The 27,354-nt window shown below is 51.6% G+C and overlaps 1 protein-coding gene across 4 annotated transcripts in view; it reads right to left on the reverse strand.

The window, feature by feature from the left end:
- Positions 1-667: 667 nt before the first annotated feature.
- LOC309618859 (myosin-3) overlaps positions 668-27,354 on the reverse strand; it is a 47,233-nt gene continuing 20,546 nt past the window's right edge. The window contains exons 2-43 of one of the 4 annotated variants that reach the window (XM_082373262.1): positions 25,315-25,431; positions 24,329-24,501; positions 22,445-22,901; positions 21,796-21,851; positions 20,947-21,158; positions 19,058-19,201; positions 18,455-18,611; positions 17,361-17,388; positions 16,886-16,994; positions 16,201-16,293; positions 15,439-15,502; positions 15,259-15,357; positions 14,310-14,413; positions 14,083-14,221; positions 13,539-13,657; positions 13,306-13,455; positions 12,423-12,593; positions 12,021-12,327; positions 11,835-11,905; positions 11,169-11,256; positions 10,977-11,094; positions 10,465-10,588; positions 10,240-10,376; positions 9,899-10,154; positions 9,456-9,698; positions 9,187-9,363; positions 8,932-9,077; positions 8,762-8,852; positions 7,977-8,366; positions 7,752-7,878; positions 6,556-6,674; positions 6,191-6,387; positions 5,637-5,820; positions 4,843-5,008; positions 4,431-4,555; positions 3,290-3,919; positions 3,076-3,201; positions 2,032-2,202; positions 1,835-1,939; positions 1,578-1,673; positions 1,340-1,477; positions 668-816 (exon numbers count right to left, since the gene is read on the reverse strand). In XM_082373262.1, the coding sequence (XP_082229388.1) occupies positions 790-816; positions 1,340-1,477; positions 1,578-1,673; positions 1,835-1,939; positions 2,032-2,202; positions 3,076-3,201; positions 3,290-3,919; positions 4,431-4,555; positions 4,843-5,008; positions 5,637-5,820; positions 6,191-6,387; positions 6,556-6,674; positions 7,752-7,878; positions 7,977-8,366; positions 8,762-8,852; positions 8,932-9,077; positions 9,187-9,363; positions 9,456-9,698; positions 9,899-10,154; positions 10,240-10,376; positions 10,465-10,588; positions 10,977-11,094; positions 11,169-11,256; positions 11,835-11,905; positions 12,021-12,327; positions 12,423-12,593; positions 13,306-13,455; positions 13,539-13,657; positions 14,083-14,221; positions 14,310-14,413; positions 15,259-15,357; positions 15,439-15,502; positions 16,201-16,293; positions 16,886-16,994; positions 17,361-17,388; positions 18,455-18,611; positions 19,058-19,201; positions 20,947-21,150 (5,940 nt within the window). In that variant the 5' untranslated portion in view covers positions 21,151-21,158; positions 21,796-21,851; positions 22,445-22,901; positions 24,329-24,501; positions 25,315-25,431 and the 3' untranslated portion in view covers positions 668-789. Of the gene's footprint in view, positions 817-1,339; positions 1,478-1,577; positions 1,674-1,834; positions 1,940-2,031; positions 2,203-3,075; positions 3,202-3,289; positions 3,920-4,430; positions 4,556-4,842; positions 5,009-5,636; positions 5,821-6,190; positions 6,388-6,555; positions 6,675-7,751; positions 7,879-7,976; positions 8,367-8,761; positions 8,853-8,931; positions 9,078-9,186; positions 9,364-9,455; positions 9,699-9,898; positions 10,155-10,239; positions 10,377-10,464; positions 10,589-10,976; positions 11,095-11,168; positions 11,257-11,834; positions 11,906-12,020; positions 12,328-12,422; positions 12,594-13,305; positions 13,456-13,538; positions 13,658-14,082; positions 14,222-14,309; positions 14,414-15,258; positions 15,358-15,438; positions 15,503-16,200; positions 16,294-16,885; positions 16,995-17,360; positions 17,389-18,454; positions 18,612-19,057; positions 19,202-20,946; positions 21,159-21,795; positions 21,852-21,978; positions 22,143-22,439; positions 22,902-24,328; positions 24,642-25,314; positions 25,432-27,354 lie in introns of those variants that run through there. The other 3 variants (XM_082373264.1, XM_082373263.1, XM_082373265.1) reach the window with 3 other exon arrangements.

The following is a 27,354-nucleotide window of genomic DNA, read 5'->3' on the forward strand; positions in this document are numbered from 1 at the left end:
TTAGGTCATAGAGTGGTCTGCCTGTGTTTTCCTCTAAGAGTTTTATTGTGTCTGACCTTACATTTAGGTCTTTAATCCATTTTGAGTTTATTATTTTTGTGTATGGTGTTTGTTAGGGAGTGTTCTAATTTCGTTCTTTTACATGTAGCTGTCCAGTTTTCTCAGCACCTCAGTGGTAGACTTACCCCGAGTTCTTGGAGGGACCAGACGCTATTTTACTCATTTGTATATTCCTAGTAGTTAGCACAGCGCTTGCGTGGAGCGCTGCCTGACAAACTTTTACGAGATTCCAGGGTAGTTCCCTGAGAAGATGTAGGGGGACTCTGGCCTCTGCCTTAAAACCCTATTCAACTTGAGACGGGGCTTTCCTGAACCGAACCTTCGTGTTTCCCTCATGTCATAGTGGGAGATGACTCTTTGGGCAATCTCCCCTTCCTCCCACCAAAGCAGTGGTTAACCTAGGAGTGAGTACTTTTTATTTCTGCCCTAATCTCAAATTTAAACCAAAAGCAATCTCTCCCTGTCCCCACATACATGCACCTGAAAATAGGCCAAATGACTTTATCAAGCCATCTGCATACCGAGATTTCAACATCGGGCATAAATACCACCAATGAACCATTTCCACACCGGGAAGAGAAAACAAATAGAATGACACAGCCCCAAATTGAAAACAAAGCAAAATTTATTGCATGTGAAAAGCAATCACATGGAAATTAAGTATAAGGGTCAGGAACCATGAAAATACATATTTCGCATATTTTCTGTCCTGTTCCAGCGTAGGATCACTCACTCTTCACTCTCATGGACCACCATCTGGGGAGAAAGTGGGCATTTTGAGTTCTGTCAGATGGCAGAGCCGCATTTCCGGCCACTCCCCCTCCCAGCGAGCATCTGGGGTTGCTTGCTTGTCTGTCTCCTCAGCGGGACACGGGATATTCCTTGGATCGCAGGCGGATACACGAGTGCAGACGTGGCGGCCGTCACCCCACAGCCTGAGAGCCTGGTCCTCAGAACAGCCCAGGGATCTAGGAACCTACGCCTACAGTGAGCGCAGAGACGGCGGGCGGCCGGCCGGCAGAGGGCGCCCGAACCCACGCAGGAACCGCTCGCCGCTGTTCAGGACGGTGTGCTACTGGGACTCACAGACCTGGGTTTAGCCGGGCTCTACGCAGCTACGTGGCTTTAAGCAAATCCTTTCCCTTCCTGAGCCCGAGACTGACCAGTTCTAAAGTCGAAGGTTCTCCAAGGTCCCGTCCATCACGGCGGGTTCCTCCCCGGGAGCCACAGCTCCCGCCGCCGCATCGCCCTCCCCACCCAGTGCCGCGGGACCACCTACCCGGCTGGAGGTGAAGTCTCTGGTCTTCGCGCGCAGCTTATTGACTTGAGATTCGGCAATATCGGCCCGTTCTTCAGCCTCCTCCAGCTCATGCTGAGCTTTTCGGAACTTGGTGAGATGAGCGTTGGCTTGTTCATCCTAAAAGCAAAGAGCCGGGACGGGTACGATCAGCGAGCGCCTCCCTGGGGCTCACAGGGAGAAGCAGGCCCGGCGCCGCGCTGGGGTCCCGCTGACTTACAGCCTCCTCGGCCTGCCTCTTGTAGGACTTGACCTTCACTTGAAGCTTGTCCACCAGATCCTGTAATCTCAGCACGTTCTTCCGGTCCTCTTCGCACTGAGAGAGAACATGGGGCAGTACTCAGCCAGGGGCCGGCGGGATGCAAGAGGCCCCAGTTCTCTGGGGCTGAAGGATTTCTCCCTGCTGTCTGGAGAGAGGACCCGGGGGGCTGTTTGCACGGCACAGGGGAAATGGCCATGGGGTTTCTTTGTACTTGCCTGGTAAGTTAACTCCTTGACCCGCCGCTCATACTTCCTCAGGCCCTTGACAGACTCGGCGTTCTTCTTCTGCTCCGCTTCAAGCTCACACTCCAGCTCTCGGATCTGGGGGAACGTGTGTCAGTTAGTCTGGGGCTGGAGCGCGCACGGGAGAGGCCGGAAGGCTCTGCGGAGGCGGGGGTCTGTCCTGCACGTACCCGCGCCTCCAGCTTCTGCATCTGCTTCTTGCCGCCCTTCAGGGCCAGCTGCTCAGCCTCGTCCAGGCGGCGCTGCAGGTCCTTCACCGTCTGCTCCAGGTTCTTCTTCATCCGCTCCAGGTGGGCGCTGGTGTCCTGCTCCTTCTTCAGCTCCTCGGCCATCATGGCCGCCTGGAAAGCACACCATCCCGCTCAGATGCAGACCAAGGTCAAGTGCTTGGGGCTGTCGAAATCTGGGTACCCGGAGGACCAGAGCCATGCTGATGACAAAGGACAATAGGTGACGGGATGACTGAGCCCACAGCTCCACCGTGGGATCTGAGAAGAGCTGCACCAGGCACGTAACATAAGCTAAGAAGGGAAACCTTCAAGGGCTGGATGGGAAATAGTTTCTTCCCTTTCTTAAACTGGCCTCCTTGGGACCTCCCCAACTCCAAGGAAGTTCCTTCTTTCCTTATCACCATTATCACCAACCCGTGACTTAGAGAATTCTGAGTTCATAACCTAGCATCACGGGTGTGGGGTAATGAGGCTAAGGGAAGGCCTCTAGGGAGCTGGGGGTGCCTGAGCAAGCAAGGAGGAATCGTCACGAGGTTGTGCCCTCCATCGAGCAGCAGGTGGCGCTGTGGGGGCCACAAGCCCAGAACCAAGGCCTCTGGAGCAGGAAGGCTGGGTGCTGGTGGGAGGGAAGCCAGCTTCCTGTGAGGTGACATTTGGTGGGATCCTGACATCTGAGGGTCTCATTTTTATATTGGGAATCAGTCATACGTTGAAGGAAAAAAGAGCATACCTCTCCAAGGGCATAAGAAACGAATATAATCCCTTCCGGTCTTTTTTTATCCACACTCCAACATTTCTCATGTCCACCATTTAAATGTGCGGGAGGAGACATGCTGAGTTCCCGGGGAGGTGGGGAGCGCTTCTGGAGCAGAACTCACACCACATGTGCCCTGGGAAGGCCCCACCCTGTCTAATGGGTTGGAGAGGAAGGGGGCTTTGAGGAAATGCAATCCTGGCAGCCACGCAGGGCAGGGGGAGCCTCACGTCCGTGGTGGCCTTCTTCGCTTTCTCTTCAGCGTTCCTCGCGTCCCTGCTGGCGTCCTCAACCTCACTCTGGAGCTGCATGAGGTCTGTCTCCAGCTTCTTCTTGGTGTGGATGAGACTGGTGTTCTGGGGCGGGAGGAGTGGAGTTACCCAGGCGTGTCTGAGCGCAGGTCCCCCCCCACCCCCCGTCTCCCCTCCCCTCCCGTCCCCTGACCTGGGTGTGCAGGAGCTGGACGCGCTCGCTGGCGTCCAGGAGCTCCTGCTCTGCCATCTTCCTGCTCCTCTCCGTCTGCTCCAGGGTGGCCCGCAGCTCCTCGATCTCGGCCTGCAGCAGGTTGGCTCTGCGCTCCACGATCGCCAGCTGCTCCTTCAGGTCCTCTTGGCCCCGGAGAGCATCATCCAGGTGGAGCTGGGTATCCTGGCCAGACAGTAACAGAAACGTCCGGCTGAAGCTGAGGCCTGAGGACCATGAGCCCAGCCGACAGCTGTGCGTGTCTGAGGGTGGGAGAGGCTTCCCACCAGGGAGCTCGCAAACCTTCAGCTGCCCCTGGACGCTCCGGAGGTGTTTGAGGGTCTCTGCAGCCTGGCGGTTGGCGTGGCTCAGCTGGATCTCGATTTCGTTCAGGTCCCCCTCCATCTTCTTCTTGATCCTGATGGCCTCGTTCCGGCTCCGCACCTCGGCGTCCAGGGCGCTCTGCATCGTCTCTACTGCCCTCTGGTAGTTCCTCTTCAGCTGCTCGATCTCTTCGTCTTTCTCGGCCACCTTTCTATCGATTTCTGACTTCACTTGTGAGAGTTCCAGCTGGATTCGGAGGATCTTGGCCTCTTCATGCTCAAGAGCGGCCTTTGAAGAACAAGAACAAGACAGAAATAGTACCAGTGATGGGATAGAGCCTGCTACACTACTCTTTGGGGCAAAAAAACTCCAATAGAATGTTTGTAATTCTAACTCTACAATATTCAAAACTATCTTTTTAAAAAAAAATCCCTAACTTACCTTCAGTGCAGAAATAGAATGTTTCATTGCACTTTGTTTTTATTATACTATCAAACAATAACATTTAAATCATCACATTTCTTAGGCGCTTAAGGCACTTTATAGATATTTTAAATTCATCTAAGATTTTTGTAAAGTCTCATTTTTAGACCTATTTTAACGTAATGATTTTCTCCAGTTAAGTTCAAGATAATTCACAGGTATTCACGGGTATTAGTCCATGCAATTTGATAGGAAAGGAGCCGGCATTAGGACCGTGACTTTACAGACCCAGATCGGGGCCGGCTGGCCTCCCAAGCTGGAGCCCCACCATCACAGCATCTGTTCCAGGCCAATGCCTCGCCGGCGTTCTGCTCACCTCTGCCTCCTCAAGAGCCAGCTGGATATCAGCCTTTTCCAGCTCGATCTGCTTTCTTGATTTCTCCAGTTCATGGATGGTTTTACCGTTTTCAGCAATTTGTTCTGTGAGATCTGCTATCTCCTCTGCAAAGAAAGAGGTTTGGTTGCCTTGGAACGTCCTCTGTGCAGTTTTCCAGGCAGAGTAAGCACCAACCAAATGCTTTTAACTAGTTTATCACAGTTCTAAGGATGCTGTTTCCTAGAGATAAGATACTGTATATAGAGAGACTCAGAAACAGCCCCTCGGATCTGAATGCTTCCTGTGTGTGCAGTAACGGACTCTCGCATAGGCGTTTGGGTCCTGCAGTCACGGCCCTCCAGCCCCACGCTCTGGCAATAGCATGAAGCAGGATTTCAGACAAATTGCTTACGCTCTAAATTCTTATTTTCCCGTTTCACAGTTTCAAGTTGATCTAAGGCTTCTTCATAGGCATTTTTCAGCTTGAAGAGCTCAGTACTCAGGGAGCGGGACTCCTTCAGAGACGCTTCCAGCTCCGCCTGGCTCTCCTCACACTTGGTCTTCCATTCGGCGAGCACCTGCAGCACCGGGGAGGAAGGCGCCTCTGTTCACGAGCTGCCCTCCTCTAGTTTCTATCTGAGTACACCCGTGAGGGTGAGCGCTCTGAGAATTGGGGCCGCCTCTGCCAAGTCGCTTGCCTAGCCCCTTGTTCCTGACTGTTGACTAACCAAGATTTCGTTGCATAAATTGACTCAAGATCAGTCACTGGTCAGTAACCACTGCCCTCTATAAAAAGCAAGTGGATCCTTTGAGAAGGAATTAGCTGGGCCGAATTGCCCTTTTCCCAATATGAAAATGGCCCTGCACTTCTAAATATTTCATTAAAACTTTGTTTCAAATCAACCTTACCTGTCATACTGAAAGGGAAGCTGCCACAAAGCCTCGCAGTGGGACCCGAGTTGGATTCCCACATCAGCCCCCCAGACAGACGAGCTGTGTGGGGGAACAAAAACGCTCGGGACTGGACACATTGGAGGCCATGGCTCGTTTCCACTGGCAGTGTTTGAAAGGGACCTCCAGCCGCATCCCACTCCCACTCTGTTTCAGGGGCGTGCCCGAGGTCACCCTGCTACGGGGGCGGAGTCAGGCGCCAGCAGGTGCCCCTGCGTCGCGGTGCTCAGCCGGCAGGGGGCGCTCGCCCCGCACCTTGTCAAAGTTCCTCTGCTTCTTGTCTAGCGCGGCGGCCAGGGAGTTGGCTCTGTCCACGTCGACCATCAGGTCCTCCACCTCTGCTTGCAGCCTCTGCTTGGTCTTCTCCAGGGAGGCGCACTTAGCATTCACTGCCTCAACCTGCTCCTCGGAATCCTGAAGGCGCTGAGCAAGTTTTTTCCTGGAAGAAGATGAAAGAGAAGCAGATGCTTTAAGTTTCAATCCTCCTGAACATCACTATTCATCAAGTTGGAATCACTCATTTATGTGATTCAAACGCCGATTTCCTTTCATAAGCCCAGGAGAACTTCCTGTCTGCTAAAAATCAGTGATCAATAGCCTGCCTTTTCTCTAACCAAGGTCAAAGTCGTTTGTCTCAATGAAATGTGCTAACACCAGGTCCCTCTACTGGCACAGAACTGCCTTAAGAGACCTAAAAGGTGGGGAAACATTGTAACAGATTCACTCCCCAGTAGTTCTAAAGTCGGTGCCTTCTGTCACTCAATCATCTAGGAGTTCTGTTTCTTCTGAAGACAAATAGAGTTGTGTACTTGGCCTCCTCCAGCTCCTCTGTGCGCTGGATGGCATCCGTCTCATACTTGGTCCTCCACTGGGCCACCTCGCTGTTGGCCTTGGACAGCGTCCTCTGCAGCTCGGCCTTGGCTTCCTGCTCCTCCTCATACTGTTCCCGCAGCAGGTCACAGTCGTGGCGGGAGGACTGCAGGGCGTGGGCCAGGGCGCTCTTGGCCTGCAGAAATCAGGACAGAGAGGCCCCAATGGATGACTATTTTAGTGCCGTGTGCATGATGCAATCCAAGTGTGTTCCCGCTGCCATCACCTATGTGTAAAGTTGCCTTCTGTTTCTGCAGGCGGTACTGGGAGACTAGGTCAGGGAGCACTCCCGCCAGTGACGTACCTTGCTCTCTTCCTCTAATTGCCTCTTGAGCTCTTCTACTTGCTGGGTAAATGCTTGCTTGCTTCTGGAAAGTTGTGATACTATGCTCTCCTTTTCTTCCAGTTGACGACTCAGCTCACCTGTGTCCAGAAGGAAAATATTTTTATATCATTCACTCACTCACCAGCTTCCTACTGTGTATGTAAGGCACTGTGCTGAGATCTGGGGAGAGAGTAAATTATAAGGTGCGGTCCTTTCTTGGCGGCGAAGGGATGTGTCCATGAAGAGGAAACTGAAAGCACACCCTGGTAAGATACTGTTGTAAACTTCCAGAAGCGTGGAGTAACTTTTGTCAATAAAACTTAAGAATAATTGTAAACCAAGACCTCACCACCTAAACACTCCCATCAGACCTCTCAGTGGCTGGTGCTTCCAGCTGCTTGCTGATTTGTCACTGGGGGAAATACTGCATCTCTTAGCTGCGTTCCTTAGGACTTCTAGCTTTAGTAGTTTGAAGTTGGATTTTTGGGTGGCTACGGTGGTTCTGGTTTATATGCTTATGTAGAGGTAAGAGAAAAAGAAGGTGGGGGAGAGGCCTTCGGACTCCAGGGGTGAACTCCCAAGATCATGGTAGAAGTGGCCCTTGAACTTCTTTCTCTCACTGTCTTGGTCGAGCTGCTACAAAGGACTGGTTCACCTGTGATGATGAGCTGGAGGACCAGCGCTGGGGGAGCCATGTTTTCTAGGTGAAAGTCCCGGGTAATGTTCCCCTATATTTTTATCACACACCAAGAGCCTACACAGATTGGCCGTGTTTCTTTCTTTACTGTTTAAAACGCTCCACTGCAGACAACGAATCTGCATTAATGTGCAGCGAGAAGTAGAAAAGCCATGGGGCTTGGTTCCTAGTCCCATTTGTGCCCTCTAGGTTCTTTTTGAGGCAGGCTTACATTAATTTTGAAAGCGCTCGAAGCAGGCCGTGTTCTGAGTCCCTCCTCATTCCAGTACACGCCTCTCTCATTCTTACTGAACTTTCAGTGCTCTCCTCCTTTGGGACATTCTAAATGGTGCTTTCGTGGGTTATTCTGATTGCCTCTCTCCTGAAAATCTGCTTCCCTAGAAATCCTCCCCCAAACAAACCCTGCCTTTCGTTCTGACCAGTTGCCCTCTGTCCAGGTGTCCAGGAGGCACCGCCCCTGCCATTTCCCGTCGCTCACCGGCCTCCGTCTGCAGACGTGACTTCTGCGTGGTCAGTTCACTCAGGCTCCTCTGACTTTCCTCGTTCTTGCCCCTGGCCTCGCTTAACTGATCCTCCAGAGTGCGGCAGATTTTTTCCAGATTCGCCTGCAGGGTTGAGAAGGGGGAGGAAGCTGAGTCAGTGCTCAGGTGGGAAGGATGCAGGGTCCCCCTCACCTGAGGATGAGGCGCCCCCCACCCCGCACCTTGGACTTGGACACGCTCTCCACGTTGCTGCCGAGGTCGTCGAGCTCCAGCTTGAACTCGCTCTTCTCCTTCTCCAGCTTCTGCTTGACCCTCTGCAGGTTGTCAATCTGCTCCCCCAGCTCGGCCACACTGTCCGCGTGCTTCTTCCTGAGCGCGGCCGCCGTGGCCTCGTGCTGCAGGGTGGCCTCCTCCAGGTCCCGGCGCAGCTTCAGGAACTCGGCCTCCCGCTTCTTGTTGAGCTCTATCTGGGTGGATGTGACGCCCCCCGCCTCCTCCAGCCGCTCGCTGATCTCCTCCAGCTCCCGGGAGAGGTCCGAGCGCTGCTTCTCTGCTTTGGCGCGGGAGGCCCGCTCCGCCTCGATCTCCTCCTCCAGCTCCTCGGTGCGGGCCTGTGAGGAGGGCAGGCCGTCCCACGACACTCTTGACTTCCAGTGTCAACACCAGGCTAGTTTCCCCTCCCATTAGACAAACCAGCTCTTGGACTGCTCCCGGTACGATACCAATGCTGTGAATTTCCTCTGACATGAGTTTTTCCTGCCTCAACACAGGCATTACCCCTGCAGCGGCCACCCAGGATATAGTCCATTCCAACCGCATGTGGACTTGAAATACTTCAACTATGTGCTTTGTCTACAATTACGGAAAAACTGTTCATCACTACCGTGTCAGCCTAGCAGAAAGGAGACCCACGGTCCTGCCCGCTTTGCTCTAATGACGTGCAATAGACACCCCCCACCCACTGTACGTGACCACGTGTGAAAGAAAAATCCCCAACGCCTCCTACCTGTAGCTCTTTGATTTTCTTCTGAAACTGCAGGCCCAGAGTCTGCTCATCTTCCACTTTGCTTTGCAGCTGACTGTACTCGAAATCCTTCCTGTGAAGGGAAATGCGGAACGTGTGAAGACCAAATACCCGGGAACTGGAAATCTGAACTTGGTGGTTTCGGGGCGCACTTCTTGAGCCTTTCATCCAGCTGTTGCTTGTCATTCTCCAGATCCAATATGGACTCGTGGGCAAGCTTCAAGTCTCCCTCAAGCTTCCTTTTGTTCCTTTCCAGGTCTACACGAAGCTTCTTTTCTTGTTCTAGGGAGCTCTCCAGCTGCAAAAAGCACCATTTCCTTTTGAGAACGAATGCTTTGCACCAGAGGATTCTCGGGGGCTCTTCCCGCCCCGGAGCCCCGGCCTCCCGGTTCTCACCCTCTACTCACATCATCCACCTGCTGTTCCAGTTTACTCTTGATTTTGCTCAAAGAACTGACTTTGTCCTCTTCTGCCTGCAGGTCATCCAGGGTCTGCTGGTGGGCCTCCTGGAGGGCTTTCTTCTCCCTGGTTAACTTTGCAATGGTCTCATCCAAACCAGCGAGTTCCTCAGTAAGGTTTTTAACCTAAGAAGAAGCCACAGGCAATTATAAGAAGAGATCAAGTCAGGTTTGCATTGACCACATCAAGCTGGAAGGGCCCACAAAGAGTGTACCACCTTGTTCTCTGTGGCATGTTTCTCCTTCTCAACCTTGGCCAGTGTCAGCTCAAGGTCATCTATGTCTTTCTTCAGTTCCGAACATTCGTCCTCCAGTTTCCTCTTCTTGGCCGTCAGCTCAGCATTGATCTCTTCCTCATCCTCAGCTCTCTCAGTCACCTCCTTGATCTTTGCCTCCAGCTGGAGCTTGGCTTTGATCAGTTGATCACATCTTTCCTCTGCGTCCAACAAGTTTTCACTTTCCTTAAAAAAAAAAAAAAAAAAAAAAAAATCACGATTTCCTTTAGTGGTTAAAAGATAAGATTTGTGACATTCCAGTATTTTGTTATATATGAAGTCCTTTATGAAGCATCGCAACTAAAAAGCAAAACTCCCACCAAAAATCGTTTTCTTAAATAATCAAATCTAGAAGGAAACTTTTAAAAAAATTCCTAAACACCTACAGCTTGTACTTGGAGCTGCAGGTCATTCTTCTCTTGTACTAGAGTCACCAATTTTTCCTCCAGTTCCTTCCTTTTTGCCTCTGACTTGGCGAGTTCATCTTTGGTTTTCTGGAACTCTTCCTTCATGGTGGCCATCTCCTTCTCCGTCTCTGCACTCTTCAGCAGGGGCTTGATCTTGAAGAAGAGTTTCATCCAGGGCCAGTGCTTGACGTTCATGAAGGCTCGGATGTTGTACTGGATGCAGAAGATGGACTCCCTAAAAACAAAACATCAGTTTTTTTCTAAGAGAGACTCCCCACTTCTCCCGAAGAGCTCAGGTCTGAGCACAGACCCCACTCGACCTTCTCTGCACCATCTTCTGGAATTCCACGCGCATGAGGAACCCTCTGCACACGGCTTGCGTCCGGGTGATCAGCTTGGCCAGGCGGTCATCCCGCATTTCCTCCAGGGTTCCCAGCAAGCCAGCCTTGAAGAACACCTTGAGGGGAGAAGGATGACTTGAGTCAGTTTTCTGGAGAAGTCTAACGGGGACCACACGCCAACATCTGTCAGAGCTGATGCAGTACCTTGGTGTGTCCAAACTTGTACTGAGTGTGGTCAATGTCGATGGATGCCAGCAGCTTTTCACACGCCTTCTTGCTGTCGATGAACTGCCCCTCAGGGATGGCGCTGGCATTCAGCACTCGGTATCTGCCGTTGTGGACACAGAAATATCGTAGACTATTAGCAAAGACATGAACTTTGGAAACCAGTTCAGGCCTCTCTTCCAAGAGGCGAGAAGGCCAAGGTCCAGAGAGGGAAGGAAGCTTGCTCTTGGTCACAGGCCAGATAGTGGCCTAGAATCTAGGCCTACTGACTCTTAGACCAGGTGTTTTTCTGACATGTTGTATATCAGATAAGCTCCTGAGAAAATGTGGGAGAAAACTGTATACCTTGGCCGAGTGGTAGGTTAATCATTCTACACGGAGTCCATAGCTGTTCTTTTGAAACGGGTCTTTTCATACCAGTATTTCTCCCTCTCAAGTTCCAGCATTTACACATCTTCTCAAGAAGCAGATAGAACATTTTTATTACACACCTTTGTTTAAAATCCCCATAGAGAATCCTGTTTGGGAACCCCTTCCTGCAGATGCGGATACCCTCCAGGACACCATTACAGCGCAGCTGGTGCAGGACAAGGCTGTGCTCCATGGCCCCTGAGAAGAGAAGCAACAAACGTCAGCTTCACACAGAACCTGAGTGCCACCTTCAGAGCCAGCGGGTGTCTTACCTGGGGTTTTGGTTTCGTTGGGAATTATACAGCGCACAAAGTGAGGGTGGGTTGTTCTTAAATTTGACATCAGCTTGTTCAGGTTTTCCTAAAAGAAAAAGATTACATTTGATAGTGAGCCTACTATAGGCTTTTACAAACACGGAGATATATTGTAACCAAAAAATAAGGTATGTATTTTAAATTTATCATAAATTCTAAGGAATAAAGATATTATTTAACTCTTTCTTTTAATAATCCTTTGGCTAGAAGTGTAGACAAATAACTGATATAACAGACTTTTGCTTCACAGTGAACCACCAGAGACTAACCAAGTGCAAAATGCCCTCTGAAATCAACTCAAGAGAAGTATCCAGCTCCACTGGGCACCTGACATGCTACTGCCTGTGTCCTTCAGGCAAGTCGGGAAGTTTGTACTGAGGACTCGCCTCCCAGGCCAGCCAGCACACCCAGCTGATGCCGTTTAAAGTGCTAGTTCAGTTCTGGTCCTCCATGCATTAGACCTCGCCTGTATGTCATCCTACTGCCACTCACCCTCCCTAAGTGGCAGTAACCAGATTAAGACCACATCACTATTCTTGAGTAAATCAAGTTTAGCATCTCTACGTTGCTCATTTTGAGATGACTTAAACCAATTACAAGCAAATAAATTGGTATCTTTCTTACCCTGAAAAGGGCAGAGACCGTTTGGAAGGAAGAACCCTTTTTCTTGGCAACTTTCTTCTTTCCGCTGTCAGCTGAAAGAAAGAAAAGATGGCATGTGCTGTTAGCAGACCTACAGAGCTGTTCCAGTCCTGTGGGCTGAGTGGAGTGAAAAAGTGCGGGTCCAAGGCACCCCGCGCAGTCTGTTACCGTCTGCCGTGGCGAAGGTGGCGTAGAGGTGTGCCAGGAGCCTGTTGGAGGACTTCTGGTACAGGCCGACCACCGTCTCGTTCAGGGGGTCCTTGTTCTTCTCCAGCCAGCCCGAGACGCTGTAGTCCACGGTGCCCGCGTAGTGGATCAGCGAGAAGTGGGCCTCGGCCCTGCCCTTGACCACCTTGGGCTTCTGGAAGTTGCTGGACTTGCCCAGGTGCTGGTCATACAGCTTGTTCTTGAAGGAGGTGTCTGTGGCCTTGGGGAACATGCACTCCTCTTCCAGGATGGAGAAGATGCCCATCGGCTGGACCAAGGCAGGGTGCATACGGGGTGAGTATGAGCTGCAGTGTCAAGCAGCAGGTCGGCGAGGGGCGGTTACTGAGTGCACACAGCAGGTACCTTCTCGATGAGCTCAATGCAGGCGGCCAGGTCCATCCCGAAGTCGATGAACGTCCACTCGATGCCCTCCTTCTTGTACTCCTCCTGCTCCAGCACGAACATGTGGTGGTTGAAAAACTGTTGCAGTTTCTCGTTGGTGAAGTTGATGCACAGCTGCTCCAGGCTGTTATACTAACACCAAAACATAATGTTCACATGAAAAGTTAGACGTCTTTCAAAACCAAAGACCCATCAGCCTTCCTCCTCATGGTCTCGGGCTCTCGCCAGCTCATTTATGCTTTCAGGTATGGGCACATTCTTGGGCTCAGCTGAGATCACGTGTCCTTGGAGTCTTCTCTGATCTCCAGCTGGAAGATGCTTCTCCTGAGTCCACGGTCTGGGCCTCTCCGGGCACTGGCCACGGGCTCCCGTATCTGTAGCTGGTCTTCTGTGTGCCTTACATACTTCTTGTTGTCCTCTACAAACTACAAGCTCATGTTTTTTTCACCTGCAAGTCTTATACCTGGCAGACATCAAATATGTGCTTTGATGAATGGCTATATGCTTCTAACCCAGAGCCAGTAGGATATTTATGTAAAATATCGCATGGTTGGCTTATTGTCAACTTCTTCTCTGTTTCTGGCTCTCCCTATTGTCAGTAATTGCATTTGATTTTTTTTTTCTTTTATCCATTTGAGGATGTCTTTAAAATTCCACTTGACACAAGCCTTCCTCCCTCTTAAAATAATACAAACCCTTCCACGTTCTCTTCTACCTGATCCACCCTCCATCTAGTTTTCTTCCAAGATGTGATGCTGGATGACGTGTGGGCTGCCTTGACATCTTGCCTATAGGATCACAAAAACCAGCCCCCAACACAAAGCCAAATGAGTGTAACACAAACCTCAAAGATCTCAAAGCCCGCAATGTCCAGGACGCCAATGAAGTGCTGTCTTGGCAGTTTGGTGTCCAGCTGCTGGTTGATGCGGGTGACCATCCACAGGAACAGCTTCTCATAGACGGATTTGGAGAGGGCGTTCACGGCATGGTGCACCTGTGCGGAGGGACCAGCCAGTGAGTCTGGAGGCAGCGGCCGTCGGGTGCTGCGTCCTTTCCCAACCTGCGGCAGCCACTTACCTGGTCCACAGTCTGGCCCTTGGTAACATACTCGTTCCCAACTTTCACTCTGGGGAAGCACAAAGCTTTCAGGAGGTCCGAAGAGTTCAGGCCCATCAGATAGGCTGTCTTGTCAGCCACTGGCAGGAAAAGAAGGCTGATTACAAGGGAAACCCCTGATGCTTGGCAAAGTGGAAGAACCACTCTGAAAATCATCCGGATGTTTCCACGCTCAGCTCAGCCCATCTTTGTGTGTTTACATTCCGTGTCTCTAAACTGCTTACCTATGGCCAGCGGGAGCTGAGTCACTCAGAGAATATGATAAATTTTATGAAAAGGGGGCACTGGGTTCCAGAAAACCCTGGTCACTCCTTACTGTATCTGAAGCAGGACCATTCTAGTGATTCAGCAGACGGGGCAGTAACCATGCCTGTAGGCATCTGAGCCCCGAAGAGGTTCACCTCTCTAGGCAGAAGAAGGAGTAACCGCTTTCAAAAGAGGCCCCGAGTGATCTCAGCTGGACGCACCCTAGCCCTGGCGCACGGCCGACGCGGTGACGTGGTACCTTCAGTTCCATCTGGCTCTGCCTGCTCCTCCCGTTGCTTCTGCTTGAACTTCATGTTCCCATAGTGCATCACGGCGCCTGTCAGCTTGTAGAGCCCAGATTTCTCCTCTGGGGTGAAGCCCAGGATGTCAATGGCGCTCTGGCATCGGAGGACAGCATGTCAGCCGGTTGACCCCAGTGATGGAGGAGGAGCCCCGCGCCCACCCCGTTCTCCCCGTTCTGCTTACGTCCGTAGCCAGCAGCTCCTCGGCATCGTCAATGCTGGCCACCAGGATCTCACCCTGGCTGATGAACGGGTAGTCATAAGGGTTGGTGGTAATAAGCAGCAGCTCTGCAATGATGACCATTTAGAGGAGGTCACATGGATGCAAAGAAAACATCCACTAGGGTCTTTCAGCTTCTGTGTCCTCAGCTGAGACTTTTGCTGCTGGGGCCCAGGCTGAGTGTAGAGTTAGAAATCTCTTAAACAGTCTCTCGATACTCAGGCTGTGGCTGAATATAAAGTCCAGGGAAGACTCTGCAGCCCGCCCAGGCCATGTAGGGTAAGAACCACAGACAGAATATTTAAATTCTCTTGCTTTGCGTGCAAAGGGCGCAGATCCATGTTGGTTGGGAAAGGTTAATCGGGAAAACTGGCCGAGTGTGGGCCAGGACAGAGCCATGGGGAGGGAAGCACAGATCATTTGGTAGAATCATAGTCTTTCCCAAAACCTGTTGAAAAGCTGCAGCCTATTTCCAGGCTTGGGCCCAGAAGGCTGAGCAAACACAGCCAGGGAGCAAAGAAGGGCACGAGGCCCCTGTTAGGTGCGGGACTAAGGGCAGGGTGCATATCCGCCAGCTGGTGGTTCATCTGATTTTGCGTTGGCCTCACAGCATTTGGTGAAATGTTGGTTTCTGTGCCAGAACACCAGGGGGGCGCTAGAGGACCACTAAATGCTTGGTCATTCAGCCAGTTTCTATAAACCGGAGCTGAAGGCAATTGTGCCTCAGTCTTTTACTGTCCATTGGATTGCGTTTTTCAAATTGGCACGCCACTGTCAAAACAGCCGCATCCCATTTCTAAAACAAGCTTCCTCTGCTGGCTGCCGATTCACCTGTGCATACACACAACTCTCTTTGGTCCACTCACCCAAAAGCCGAAATGCCTCAGACCAGCCCCTCTGGGGACGTCCTCACCTATGAGCTCGGGCTTCTTGTTGGAAAGAATCTGGTAGAAGATGTGGTAGCTCCTCTCAGCCTTCAGCTGGAAGGTTACTCTCGATTTTTCCAGCAGATCTAGGAACACAACACAGGACTGTTTTCCAAACTGCTCCCCTGATGTCCCGAGACATCATCTCATCCCAGGGATCTACTTACAGGTTTCAATATCTGCAGAGGCCAGCTTGCCCGTGGTACCAAAATGGATTCGGATGAACTTGCCCTGTGGGGGAAGGGAGACCAGGTGTACCGTGACTCCAGGTGTTCCTACCCATCTCCTGGGGAATGTGAACGGGAACCTTACTCCCCGGTAATTTGAAGTGAAGCATGTCCTTCTCTCCCTCTCCTCTTTCCGGTTGGCTGTGTCTCCTTTCTCCATTCCCTTGTTCCACACTGCCTCCAAACGCCACTCCCCCACCCTCCCACCCCCAAGATGGTCAACAAAGTAAGAGAGATTCTGTTCAAGACGCAAATCACACCATATCACTTCCCTCTTAAAGGATCCCTCAGTAGCTTCCTGAATGAAACCCAAACCCCTTCTCCGGGCCTACAGACTCCGTGGCTCCAGGTCCCTCCCTACCACCGCTCCGCACCTCCCCTCACGGCGCCTGCCTCGCCGCAGCCCCTCGGACCCTCTGAGGTCCCCTGTCCTCGTCCTGTGGATCTTGGGGTTCACAGGCCAGCCCCCCCACCAAGAGGGCTTCCCTGCCAGCCCTGTCTAAAGGAGACCCAGCCCACAGTTACAATACCACACGCCCTCTTTACTGCACTGTCTACCAAGGAATCCTTGTCCCAGACTGTCTTGTTGATTTGTTTCCTTCTTTCGCCGTCCACCCCCAAGACTGCAGCCTCCCGGAAGCAGGGCCCTCGCCTACTTGCGGGCCTCAGAGGAGATCCCAGCTTGAGCCGGTGCAGACTCACAAAGCGGGACGAGTTGTCGTTCCTCACGGTCTTGGCATTCCCGAAGGCCTCCAGCAGCGGGTTGGCGCTGATGATCTGGTCTTCCAGAGTCCCCTGGAGCAGGGAGTCGGGGCGGGAAGAGCCACATGCGACAGTGAGCTCCGCGGCCCCTGCTGCCTTTGCTCCTGCAGCCCCGGGTTGCCAGATCCTCCCTGCCCTGCTTTCCAACCTGGGGCCCAACCAAACCATCAGCATGCCTCACTCTTGCCATTCTGTTAGATTTGGCTCAAGCTGGGTGTCTTGACCTAAACCTCCTTACTTAACCCTTCAGTTCCTTGATTCTCCAGGTAGTTAGGTCATCGGTGTTCATTTCATACTGTCATAATATATTCGTTTTGAAAGGCAAGTAGACACTACAGTTCTCTCCAATTGGTATGTGTGATTCTGGTATATGTGAGCTGCTCCCAAACTGACTTTTCTTAGTGGAGGCTTAGAGGCTTGTTTTCTAGGCGATCACAGGATCTGGTCCTGTAACATCAACCACACGCTGGGTCGTCTAGGAGAACTGGCTGTCCTGCGAGACTTTAAATCCTGGCCTGCTCTCCCTTCCTTGCGGAGGTGGGGTGTCGCCTCCCCGTGCCCCTCGTTCTGAAGTTAAGACAAAGGTTGGCAGTGGAAGCAGAGCAAGCCTTTCTCCTCTCCATACCCTCATTTTGGAGTCCTTCTTCTTGGCAAGGTCTCCAGTCGCTGCAATTGTTGCAAAGTACTGGATGACCCTTTTGGTGTTCACAGTCTTTCCTGCCCCGGATTCTCCGCTATTCAGAGCAGTCAAAAGAGAGAGAGACAGAGAAACAAGTCCCGTGAGTGTAAACTGGCCCCCTAAGATGTCACCTGAGCCACAGCAGACACACACCTCCCAACAAATGTGAGACCACTCGGAGAGGCAGGGGCCCCGGGGGAGAACGGCACGGCTGAGCAGGCTGGATGGGGAGCTCCAGCTTCCTGAGGCCTCACAGGCCTTCCTGCCCATCTCTCCCCAATGCCCAGCCCCACATCTTTGCATCACAGACTTCGTTCTCGGTACTTGCTCATTAACAAAACAGAGCAAGTGGCATCTTCCCCTTCTGCACTGGGGACAAAGGGCCACAGCTGTGAAAACACTCTACACCTTGGATACTTACGTGATCAGAATAGACTGGTTTTCACGATCTGCCAAAGGGAAAAATAAAATAGAGTTGATAGCAATATAAAAAGAGCTTCCTCAACCTAAATGTCCATTGACAGAGGAATGGGTAAAGAAGGTGTGGTGTGTGTGTGTGTGTGTGTGTACACACACACATACATACACACACACACAGAAATACTACTCAGCCATAAAAAAGAATGAAATAGTGTAATTTGCAGCAACATGGATGGACCTAGAGATTATCATACTAAGTGAGAAGTAAGTCAGACAGACAAAGACCAATGCCATATGATATCACCTGTGTGTGATTATGTGACACAAATGAACTTATGTACAAAACAGAAACAGACTCACATAGGTAAAAAACAAACCTATGGTTACCAAAGGGGAAAGGGGGTGGAGGAGGGATAAATTAGGAGTTTGGGATTAGCAGATGCAAACGACTGTATATAAAATAAACAACAAGGTCCTACTGTATAGCACAGGGAGCTATATTCAGTATCCTATAATAAACCATAGTGGAAAAGAATCTGAAAAAGAATATATAGATATAACTGAATCATTTTGCTGTACACCAGAAACTAACACAACACTGTAAATCAACTATAGTCCAAGAAAAAATGTTTTAACAAAAATAAAAAGAGCTTCCCAGTTTTCCGCCGTGTCTCCAGCAGTCAGAGTTCACTGCACAGTTCCCTTTCCCGCTAATACCCGGTTTGGTCCTACGTGGGAGCTTGAAGAGACTCCTCTTTGAGAACGAGGCTCAGAGAGGTTAAGCCCCCGCTCACAACCAGCCACGGGCTTCTCACGGGATTAGGCTGAACCATATGAAATTGTCAGTCTTTGTTTTGGGCCCACAGAAATGTCAGTTTCGTATGAGGTAACCCATGCTTGCACTAAATCCAAACTTCTCACCAGGGCCTGCAAGGCCCTAAAATATGTGGCCTCTTTCGTCTTTTTTAAGCACCTCTACCCTCCTGTCCTTTGTGTGGAGGCTGCACTCTGGACCTGGACGGGCGAGGTGCAGGATCGCGTGGCAGCTTCCCTGAGCCCTCCCCCCGCCTCCAGGCTTCCTCCTTGGAAACCTACCTGTGAGCATGAACTGATAGGCGTTGTCAGAGATGGAGAAGATGTGGGGCGGGGCCTCCTGGCGCTTTTTGCCGCGGTAGCCCTCCACCACCTCGGGGTTGTACACCGGCAGCCACTTGTAGGGGTTGACGGTGACACAGAAGAGGCCCGAGTAGGTCTGGGGGAGCGTAAAAAATATATATGTATGTATACATGGGTGTGTGCCTGTACACATAAAACCCTCTGCCTTTTTGTTATTTTACTTTTCTTTACAAGAAACTTGTAAAGGAGGCAAGATACGACTTCTCTTTATAGATGAGGCAGCTGAGACTCAAGAGGGCTGTAAGCGACCTCCTGCCGCTGGTGGGTGCCGGCGCCAGGACCCCAGCCTCGGACTCACCTCGCCTGCCCCGCCCCCCCCTCCAGCTGCTCTCCTCCCGCCCCGTTCATCTCTCACCTTCTCATCTTGCATCACTCTCGTTGCCCTTTCTCCTTTTCGTTCCCCATCTTTGGCTGAGCAGCTCGGTCAGCACCAGTCCTCCTAGAGCCCATACCCCCACAAGCAGCTCAGCCCCACCCCGCCCCGGCAGAGGTCCCGGGAACCCAGCAAACGCGGGCACTGACGTAGATCATCCAGGAGGTGTAGCGGTCCTTGAGGTTGTACAGCACGGCCGGTTCATTCAGGTGCGTCAGCATGGCCATGTCCTCGATCCGGTCGAACTTGGGGGGGTTCATCGCGTACACGTCCTCTGGCTTCACCACCAGGGTCTGAAAGGGAAGGGGTACAGTGCACACCTGGGCTTCTCTGTGCGTTTTGCCCCTGCAGCTATCTGTCTGCCACGCCCAGATCAGAAGAAGCAGGTGCTGGAGAAAACGCCCATTTGACAGGGAGGGAGACGGGGCTGGGGGCGGCTTGCAGTGGTGGTGACGGAATGGGATTTGTTTCTGTTACTTGGGCTTTTTTTTTTTTTTTCCATCTCCTATGGGCCTGAGGTGAGGGAAGGATGACAGAAATGAGAAGAGGGTCTCTGTGGGTGGATGCGGGGATGATGCAGGCGCGGGTGCCAGCGGGAACCTCTCAGCTCCGTGATGCCGGCTGGGCCGAAACCCAGCTCCAGCAGCTCATGGGTTTCTGCTGTCTACTCAGGGAACACGGCAGGTCCACTGGTGTTCCTGAGGCAGGTACCGAAGAGGAGGCCGGTGGCCTTGGGTCACCAGGCCGGTGCCCAGAGTTAGCCGGCATTCTGAGCTCTCCGAAAGCAGCTGCCAAGCCCCCACCCTGCATCTTGCCCGTTCACCCCCTCTGGCCCTTGCTGGTGAAAGAGAACCAGCCTCGCTCCCTCTCTGGGGCTGGAGTGTTACAAGCCAGGAGAAGGAACCACAAGGCAGAGCGGTGGTTCCAGACGCTGGCAGGCGCCTTTGTGCTCCCCTCGAGAGGAGAAGCCCCCTGCCCTAGTGCCCAGCGGGGCTGGAGGACCCTGGCATAGTGGGCGTGGAGCTCAGCTTCCTCTCCCCTGCTCTGCCCTCACCTCCTTCCTGTCTGAGACCTCCTTTGAAGATGGTCATTTTCCCCATCTCGCCTCTGGGCAAGGCGGTGGGAAACCTGCCTTTAAGTAGAGATTCACTTAAGCCATCCATGCCATCAGCCCTCCCTGTGAGGGTCTAGACGTCTTAGGTTGTCATTCATCAGGTCTACCTTCCGTGTTTCCGTGTGGCTTCATAAGCCCGTTCTTAACTCCATCATCTGAAATGTACTGAGAGCTGCCATCTGGAGCTTCAGTGCTTGCAAGCATCACAGGACAATTTCAGTGCCTTTTTCCTTCACATCCAACCCAATGACGCTATTTCCTTTACACTTCTCTTTTGGATCCCTCCCCGCTTTTTTTTTTTTTTTTTTTTTTTAACTTTTCTTAGAACATTTCCAGATTCTTCTGGTCTAGATTCCAGAGAGTAGTGAAGTCCACAATTCCTCCCAGCATGCCCACAGTACCTGGGCCAGAATGTAGTGGGCTACACTGCTCATTGCCTTCATGATATGGGAAGGCTGCTACGTCACATCGAGCTTGTGGTCCACTAGGATCCTTTACTCGCTTTCCTTACTTCCTTAGTTAGATGGCTATTGCTAGAAGAATTAGGGGGAAACCTAGGCTACCAAAGGAGAGTGTTCTAACAAAGGTCCTCTTACTGTTGGACTCCCAACTCCACACCCCTGGGATGCACAGGGCTGGTCCCCTCTGACCTAGGATGACACGAACATTAACAAAAGCACCCAAACATGGATTGTTTTGGCCAGCCACAACCAGGTGGTTCTCCCACCGTGCAACCTGAGGCCAGTATTCACTCTGCTTCCTCCGAGGACACCTGGGACGCTAAGGCGGTGATGCCAGGTGAGGCATTCCGGTGCCAGAGCCACGTCTGGAGATGGCCAGGTATGGACCGGACGCACAGATTGGGCAGCCATAGGGAGCAGACAGAGGCCTGGCCGGCCTGCAGAGGGTGTGGACAGGGCTTACCCTGTTGTCTTCGGTTTCCACCGTGACCTTCCCATCCTGGGTACTCTTAATTTTCCCCTTGGTGTATTCTTCCTTCGAGTCGACCACAAAGCAGTAGGTTTTGGCATCAAAAGGCTGGTTCTGAGCCTCGATCCTCTCCTTTTCTGACTTCCGGAGGAAGGGAGCGGCTATGCCGAACACTTCCATTTCGGTGTCGCTGCTCATGGTGTCGGCTGGAAGGCGAACCCACCAGGTGAGCCCTGCTGCCCCCAGGCTCCAGCCCTGCCCCCGAGGGAGCCCTTCAAGGCGGAGCCCCGGGAGCAAGGCTGCCCTCCATCGACCCCCAGGAAAATCAAATGCACACGTATTTATTGAGCAGCTACTCTGTGCAAAGGGCACGGAGCGTATGCAATCCAAGCTCCCCCATTAGCCGGGGCTCGGACGGGCGAAGGGACCCTAGAGGCGGGTGCAGTTCTCGGGACTCACTTTCCTCTTCTGCAAAAACCCAGGTGTTGCTGAGGGAAGATTTAAAAATAAACACCATCAGAAATAAACGCCATTCTTCAAAGAGAGTGTGCTAACTGGCAAATAGCTGAGGAGTTTGGGGACCTCTTTGACTCAAGGTGGCTACCTCCTCACAGGAGGAAACCGGCTTTTGCTTCCTTTGGTTCTGTTTTGAGAACAGAAGCAGCATCTGACATCAGCATCTACTCAGAGCATCTCCCCAGGTGCTGCCTCCTCTCCGCTCTGCTCCAGCCTAACCTGTCCTGGTCTAAGCTCTACAGGGCTCTCACCCTCCAGGCCATTGGAGGTGGGAGGAACTGGTACCCTGGAGACTTCTGAGCCGAGGGACCCGACCTGCTTCCTCACCTGAGGGTCACACCCACGGGAGGACAGCGGACAACAGCAGTCGTGGGCAATCAGACCTGCAATAAATACGCAGAAAGCAAGCTTAGGACACGAGAGTGTCTGGTGTCTGGGTCGGTTCTGAATCGGGTCCTGATGAACTAACCAAATAAGGATAAAGGACTAATAACTTAGAAAGAGCCTTACCCCAGAGACAAGCTGGAGGAGCAGATGGGGCGTGACCCACAGGTGAGCCGCGGAGGTAGGAAAAGCCCCCAACCGCCCCAAACCTGGCTCCTACCAGCCCAGCACAGCACCCTCCTCCGTCTGCAGTGCCTCCCGTTCAGAACTGGGCAGGAAGGACAGAATCCCTGTTAAAAAGGCCAGTGGTTCCAGGCCAGGATCAGGCCCCCTGTCTTCTGTGAACAGGGAGAAATCTCAAAGGGGCCGCCGGACACCCGCCAGGCACGCAGCACAGGTGGAGAAGGTGAGGGCAGGGGAGGCGGCGACCCCGCTGGCCTCTGCACAGATCAGACAGGCGAAGGGCAGGCCGCGGTGACAGGCCGTGGCCCACGGAGCGTCGAGGAGAGAGCGGGCAGGAGGACGCGGGTGCTGCAGGCAGCGGGGTGGGCGTTGGGGCCCGAGGCCCAGCTCCGCCTCTAACTAACCTTACCAAAGCCAGGCAGGCCCGCACCAGGTGGCGTCCTCCAAGCCGCACTCGGAAAAGAGCCAGCGAGGGGCGCTGCGACTCTCCTCCACCCACAGAGCAGCTACAGAGGGGCTGCTGCCCGCGGGCTTTTATACCCCCCGCTAACGCCACCGCTCATTCCTTCTCTATATTTGGAAAGAGAATGACCGACACCACAAGCTGAGCACCAGCTCCTTCCTCACTCTTTTTTTGTCGTTGCCAAGGGAGAGGTATATATAGAAACGGGCAGGACCCATAACCGTTCTCCCACTGGAGAAAGCTGGAAGTTTGAGATGCCTTCCTTTGAACTTGGGGCCGGGGTGTCTTCACTCAGTGTGATGGGACAGCCTCGCTGGGGCTCCTGCCTAACTCCATCCTGCAGGCGCCACGGGCTCAGAAATCAGTGTGCAGCCCTGGGCAGCGGGTACTTAGAAATCTTGTCCTGTGGGAAAAGGGAGGAAGCCAAGGGCAAAACAATTACAATCCTCTTGGAGTTCTGAGCAAGACTTTTGTCACAACACAGGGCTGTGCGATTGTAAAACTCGTGCCAGAAACAACAACAACAACAACGATCCTCTTCCTCCTCCTCCTTTCACTGTGTAACTTTCTATCTCATTAGTATCATTATGAACTTAATCCTTTCTTAAGTGCCAGTAAGACCAACAAGTAAATTAATGATGGGGGAGCTACCCGGCCAGACAGTATCCACAGCAACAGCTGCTTTAAGGACCTGTTGTTATTGAGATATGTTACCAATTAGGAAAGACCAGCTGCTGGCCTGGGTGGGGGGTAGGGGATGGCATGGCCTGCAGAGAAACGGGGGGTGATGGGAGGGGGCTGTCTAACAAGTGTGGTTGTTTCTAAGTCAGGGTTGGAAAAATGAAGCTTCCAGAGAAGAATGAAGCTTCTTCCCCTTCTACTTTATGTCTCTTTTTTCCCTATTTTTCCTGACAAATCTTTGGGAGGGTGGCCAGCGGGCATCCTATGGTCATTAATTTTAAAGTGTGTCAGCAGTTCCCACTTGAGAATAAGAGCTGCCCCTCCCAACACACCCACAACAGGCATGGATACGGAGGCCACTCGAAGAGGTGTGGGTAGGGCAAGGGGAGCAGGACTGTGGTCCCCAAGATGCAGGGACGTTAATTAAGCACCCACTGTATGCTGGCCCCAATGCAGAGCACTTCAAGAAGGTACACAAGAAACGGAAGATGCAGCCTTTACCCTTAATGGTTTCTAGGATAAACGGTGACTCAATCGTTTTTGACATTTAGGATATTTTAGATCAAAGCGCACATTTATGACGTGCCTGCTCTGTGAAGGCCAGGCAGGTGCGTGGCCACCAGCGGGGGAGTCAGGAAGTACGGAACCCGCTCGCTTGCCCCAGCAGCCTGTCACACCCCCCCACGCCACCTCCTTGCTCCAGCTGGGACTGAAACCCCCATCCCTAGAGCCCCTCCTCATCCAAGAAGAGAGCCCGACCCTCCTAAAGGGTGCATCCGTGTTCTGAAGGGGAGCGGTCTGCCTGAGGTCCTGTCCTGCCTGCCCAGTGACATCAGTCCAAGTCTCTGTGCCATTGGCCAGGCATCTCCTTGGAGGCCTGGTCAGGACAGGGACATGTCACCTGTGGGAGCAGAGGTGTTAGCAAGCCCCATGGGGCTGAGGGACAGTGCGAGGGGCCCTGACCACACCTTGGGCAGTGACGTAGCAGGGTGGCCACGGGACAGGGAGAGGTGCTGGCGGTTCCTTCTTAAACACCTGGAGTTACGGCTGGGAGGGGCTTTGTGGGCAACGGAAAAAGGGTCAGTTTGCTCTTTACCTTCTGTTGTCACCAGTTTACCCATCTCTCTGTATAACCATATCCATACCCACCTCCAGGAAGCTGAAAGGATGTTTTCCATACAGGTCTTCTCTGAGTTCGTTGTAGAACAGCCCCAGGTCACATTACTGAGCCCAGCCCCAGCTCTGAAATGCCGACAGCCTTCCACCCCAGCTTTTCCAAATCACGCAGCCTGTCGTCCTTCTTCCCATCACGCTTCTTCCTCCTGCAGGTATAGAGTGTTCAGCTGGGGGATCTCAGAGGTCGTTTGCTGGTCAGCCTGCTTTTGCATAGGAGAAGCTGGAAGGCAGGAGGGGTAGGAAGCTTGCCCAAGGCCAGAGGAGGAGGATCAGAGCTAGGCAGGGTGCTCCACTCTCCAGAAGAAACTCTGAGGACAGAAATGACAACAATAACTGCCACAGAGAAAAGTTTTAAAACTAGATACCAGGAATCAAAAAGTACGGCCGTCTGGAAAATTATCTGCAGGAGGGAAGAACTGCACGTGCAGCAGCAGCTGCGGGTTGTGGAGCTTTGGAGTCGGACGGGCCTGGGTGTGAATCCCACTGCTTGCCCGCTCATTTACTGTGTGATGGCAGGCATTGTGCCTAACTTCTCTGAGCCTCTGTTTTCTCATCTGTAAAATGGGGATGATATAGCTGCCTCACAGACTACTTATGTGCATTTGATAGGATATTAAAATGTCAGGCACGCCCTGCCCAGTGCTGTTTATAGCACACTGTAGATTTGAAGTTTTCTTCCCTGTCTGAAGGTTTCCATGTGTTACACACAGTACGACTGGTTATCCTGATGACATTGAGTAGATCATATTGGATATTTGTTTTATCGATATGAGGAGGGAGAAGGGGCATATATATATGTGTGTGTGTGTGTGTGTGTTTTTAAAAGATTTCCATCCAAAGAGGGAGAAATCTTAAAGAAGAAGACCTCTTGGTGCTTAAACAGGCAGCTTTCAGGGCTAACTGGACCCTCGGCTGGTGTGGAATTCCTCCTCTGATCAGCAGGGGGACAGATGACTTACCAGTGTATTATTAGCCAGCTTTATGGGAACAGGAGGAGCCCTTGTTCTTTCAGCCATCACCCAGCGAGAACTAATCCCCACAGCCTGGACAGAGAGCTGCGTTTATTCCTGGATGCGCTGGAAGAAAATGTATAGTGTCTCAAGAATGCAGGCAGCTCCGGAGGCGCTATTTGGAGAGCGGCTGAGTCCCCTCGTCAGAGCCGACAGCTTCCTCCTGAGCTATTTTCCTCTACTTCTGTTTGATGTCTGCTCAACATGTGCACATGGAGCCCCTCAGGACAGCGCTCTGTCAGAGCATGAAGTCAGCCTCAGGAGCAGATGCCTCCAGGATCAAGTGCCTTCTCCATGTCCCGCTTGAGGGGGATTTGGTGTCAGTGGAAGCAGGGAACTTGGTTATTCTGAGCTAAGACCATTCCCTGCCCGTGAGGTGAAGGGTGGAGGTCCTGAACCGGTGTCCAGAGCCCTAGGTAATAAATAAAGCCGAGAGGGCCCATAACTCTCCTTTAATTCAATTCGACAAACACCTACTTTCCCCACCTTTCCATTATGAACAATGTCAAACCTCTAGATAAGTACAAAGTGCAGCACTGAACATCCAGGATTATAATGCAGTTGGATTTGATGTCAAAGCCATGCTACCAACCACCTCGCTAATCGTATGAGAGGAGTTCGGGAATGGATGCTTCCAGAATTATGACCTGAGCCAGAAGTTTGTGAAGTCAATCAGAGCAAACGTTTTAAAAAGGTCAAACCTCAATCTGTGAGTGAAAGGGACAGTTGGTGCTAAAAGGTGACCAGGAAAAGGGAGGATTCCACACACAGAGAATCAGAGGAGAAGACCAAAGGTGAGAGTGAGAGAAGGTTTGAGAGACAGTCGCTGGCAAAGAAGAGATGAGTCCCATACCTGAGATGGGGCAGCTGCAGCTGCTGTCCTAAGTCTGCAGATGATTCAGAAGATTGATGGGCCCGTGTGGTTGGGAGCTTGGAGCAACATGATTGAAGCAGGGAAGAATGCTTTGAGAGGGACAGGAGAAGACGGGCGTTCCAAGGAAAGGAGTTTATAAACAGCAGGCATGACCCAGGGCTTTGCCAGGGTATTTGAGGACAGGAACGAAGAATAACGCATGTATCTGAACAATGCCACGGAGAAGGAGGCAAGCAAACTAGTCCACCAGGTGCATGTGGATGTGGAAGGTAAAAAATCAAAGATCACCAGGAGGTCACCAGCGGGAGGAAGTAGAGAACAAATGGCTCCATAATAATAGAGAACTTGGAAGAAAGGTGGCCAATTTGTGGTGTGGTAGTTGATTAATATTTAAGCCATAACTTTTAAATTGAAGGATAACACTGAATTTTCATTTAAAGTCATGCTTTTAGAGAGAAATGACCCAAATAAACAAAATAAGAAAGAGGAGAAATAACGACCAATACGGCAGAAATACCAAAAAAAAAAAAAAAAAAAGTAAGAGAATACTATGAACAATTATATGCCAACAAATTGGACAACCTAGAAATGGGTAAGTTTCTAGAAACATACAGGCTGCCAAAACCGAATCAAGGAGAAATTGAACAGACCAACCACCAGAAGTGAAATAGAATCTGTAATTTAAAAAACTCCCTGCAAACAAAAGTCTAGGACTGTACGGCTTCACTGGGGAATTCTACCAAACATACAAGGAAGAACTTATATCGATCCTTCTCAAACTCTTCCAGAAGACTGAAGAGGAGGGAACACTCCCAAAGTCATTTTATGAAGCCACCATCACCCTGATACAAAACCAGACAAAGACACTACCAAAAAAGAAAATTACAGGACAATTCTTTGATGAAAATAGACGCAAAAATCCTCAACAAAATATTAGCAAACTGAATCCAACAACACATAGAAGTGATCACGCACCATGATAAAGTTGGATTCATCCCAGGGTTGCAAGGATGGCTCAATATACACAAATCAATGTGATACACCATGTCAACCAAAAAAAAAAAAAAAAGACAAAAGCCACCTGATCATCTCAATAGATGCAGAAAAAGCATTTG

The sequence above is a fragment of the Balaenoptera borealis genome (assembly GCF_965194805.1).
Source record: "Balaenoptera borealis genome assembly, chromosome: 20".
Taxonomy (NCBI): Eukaryota; Metazoa; Chordata; class Mammalia; order Artiodactyla; family Balaenopteridae; genus Balaenoptera; species Balaenoptera borealis.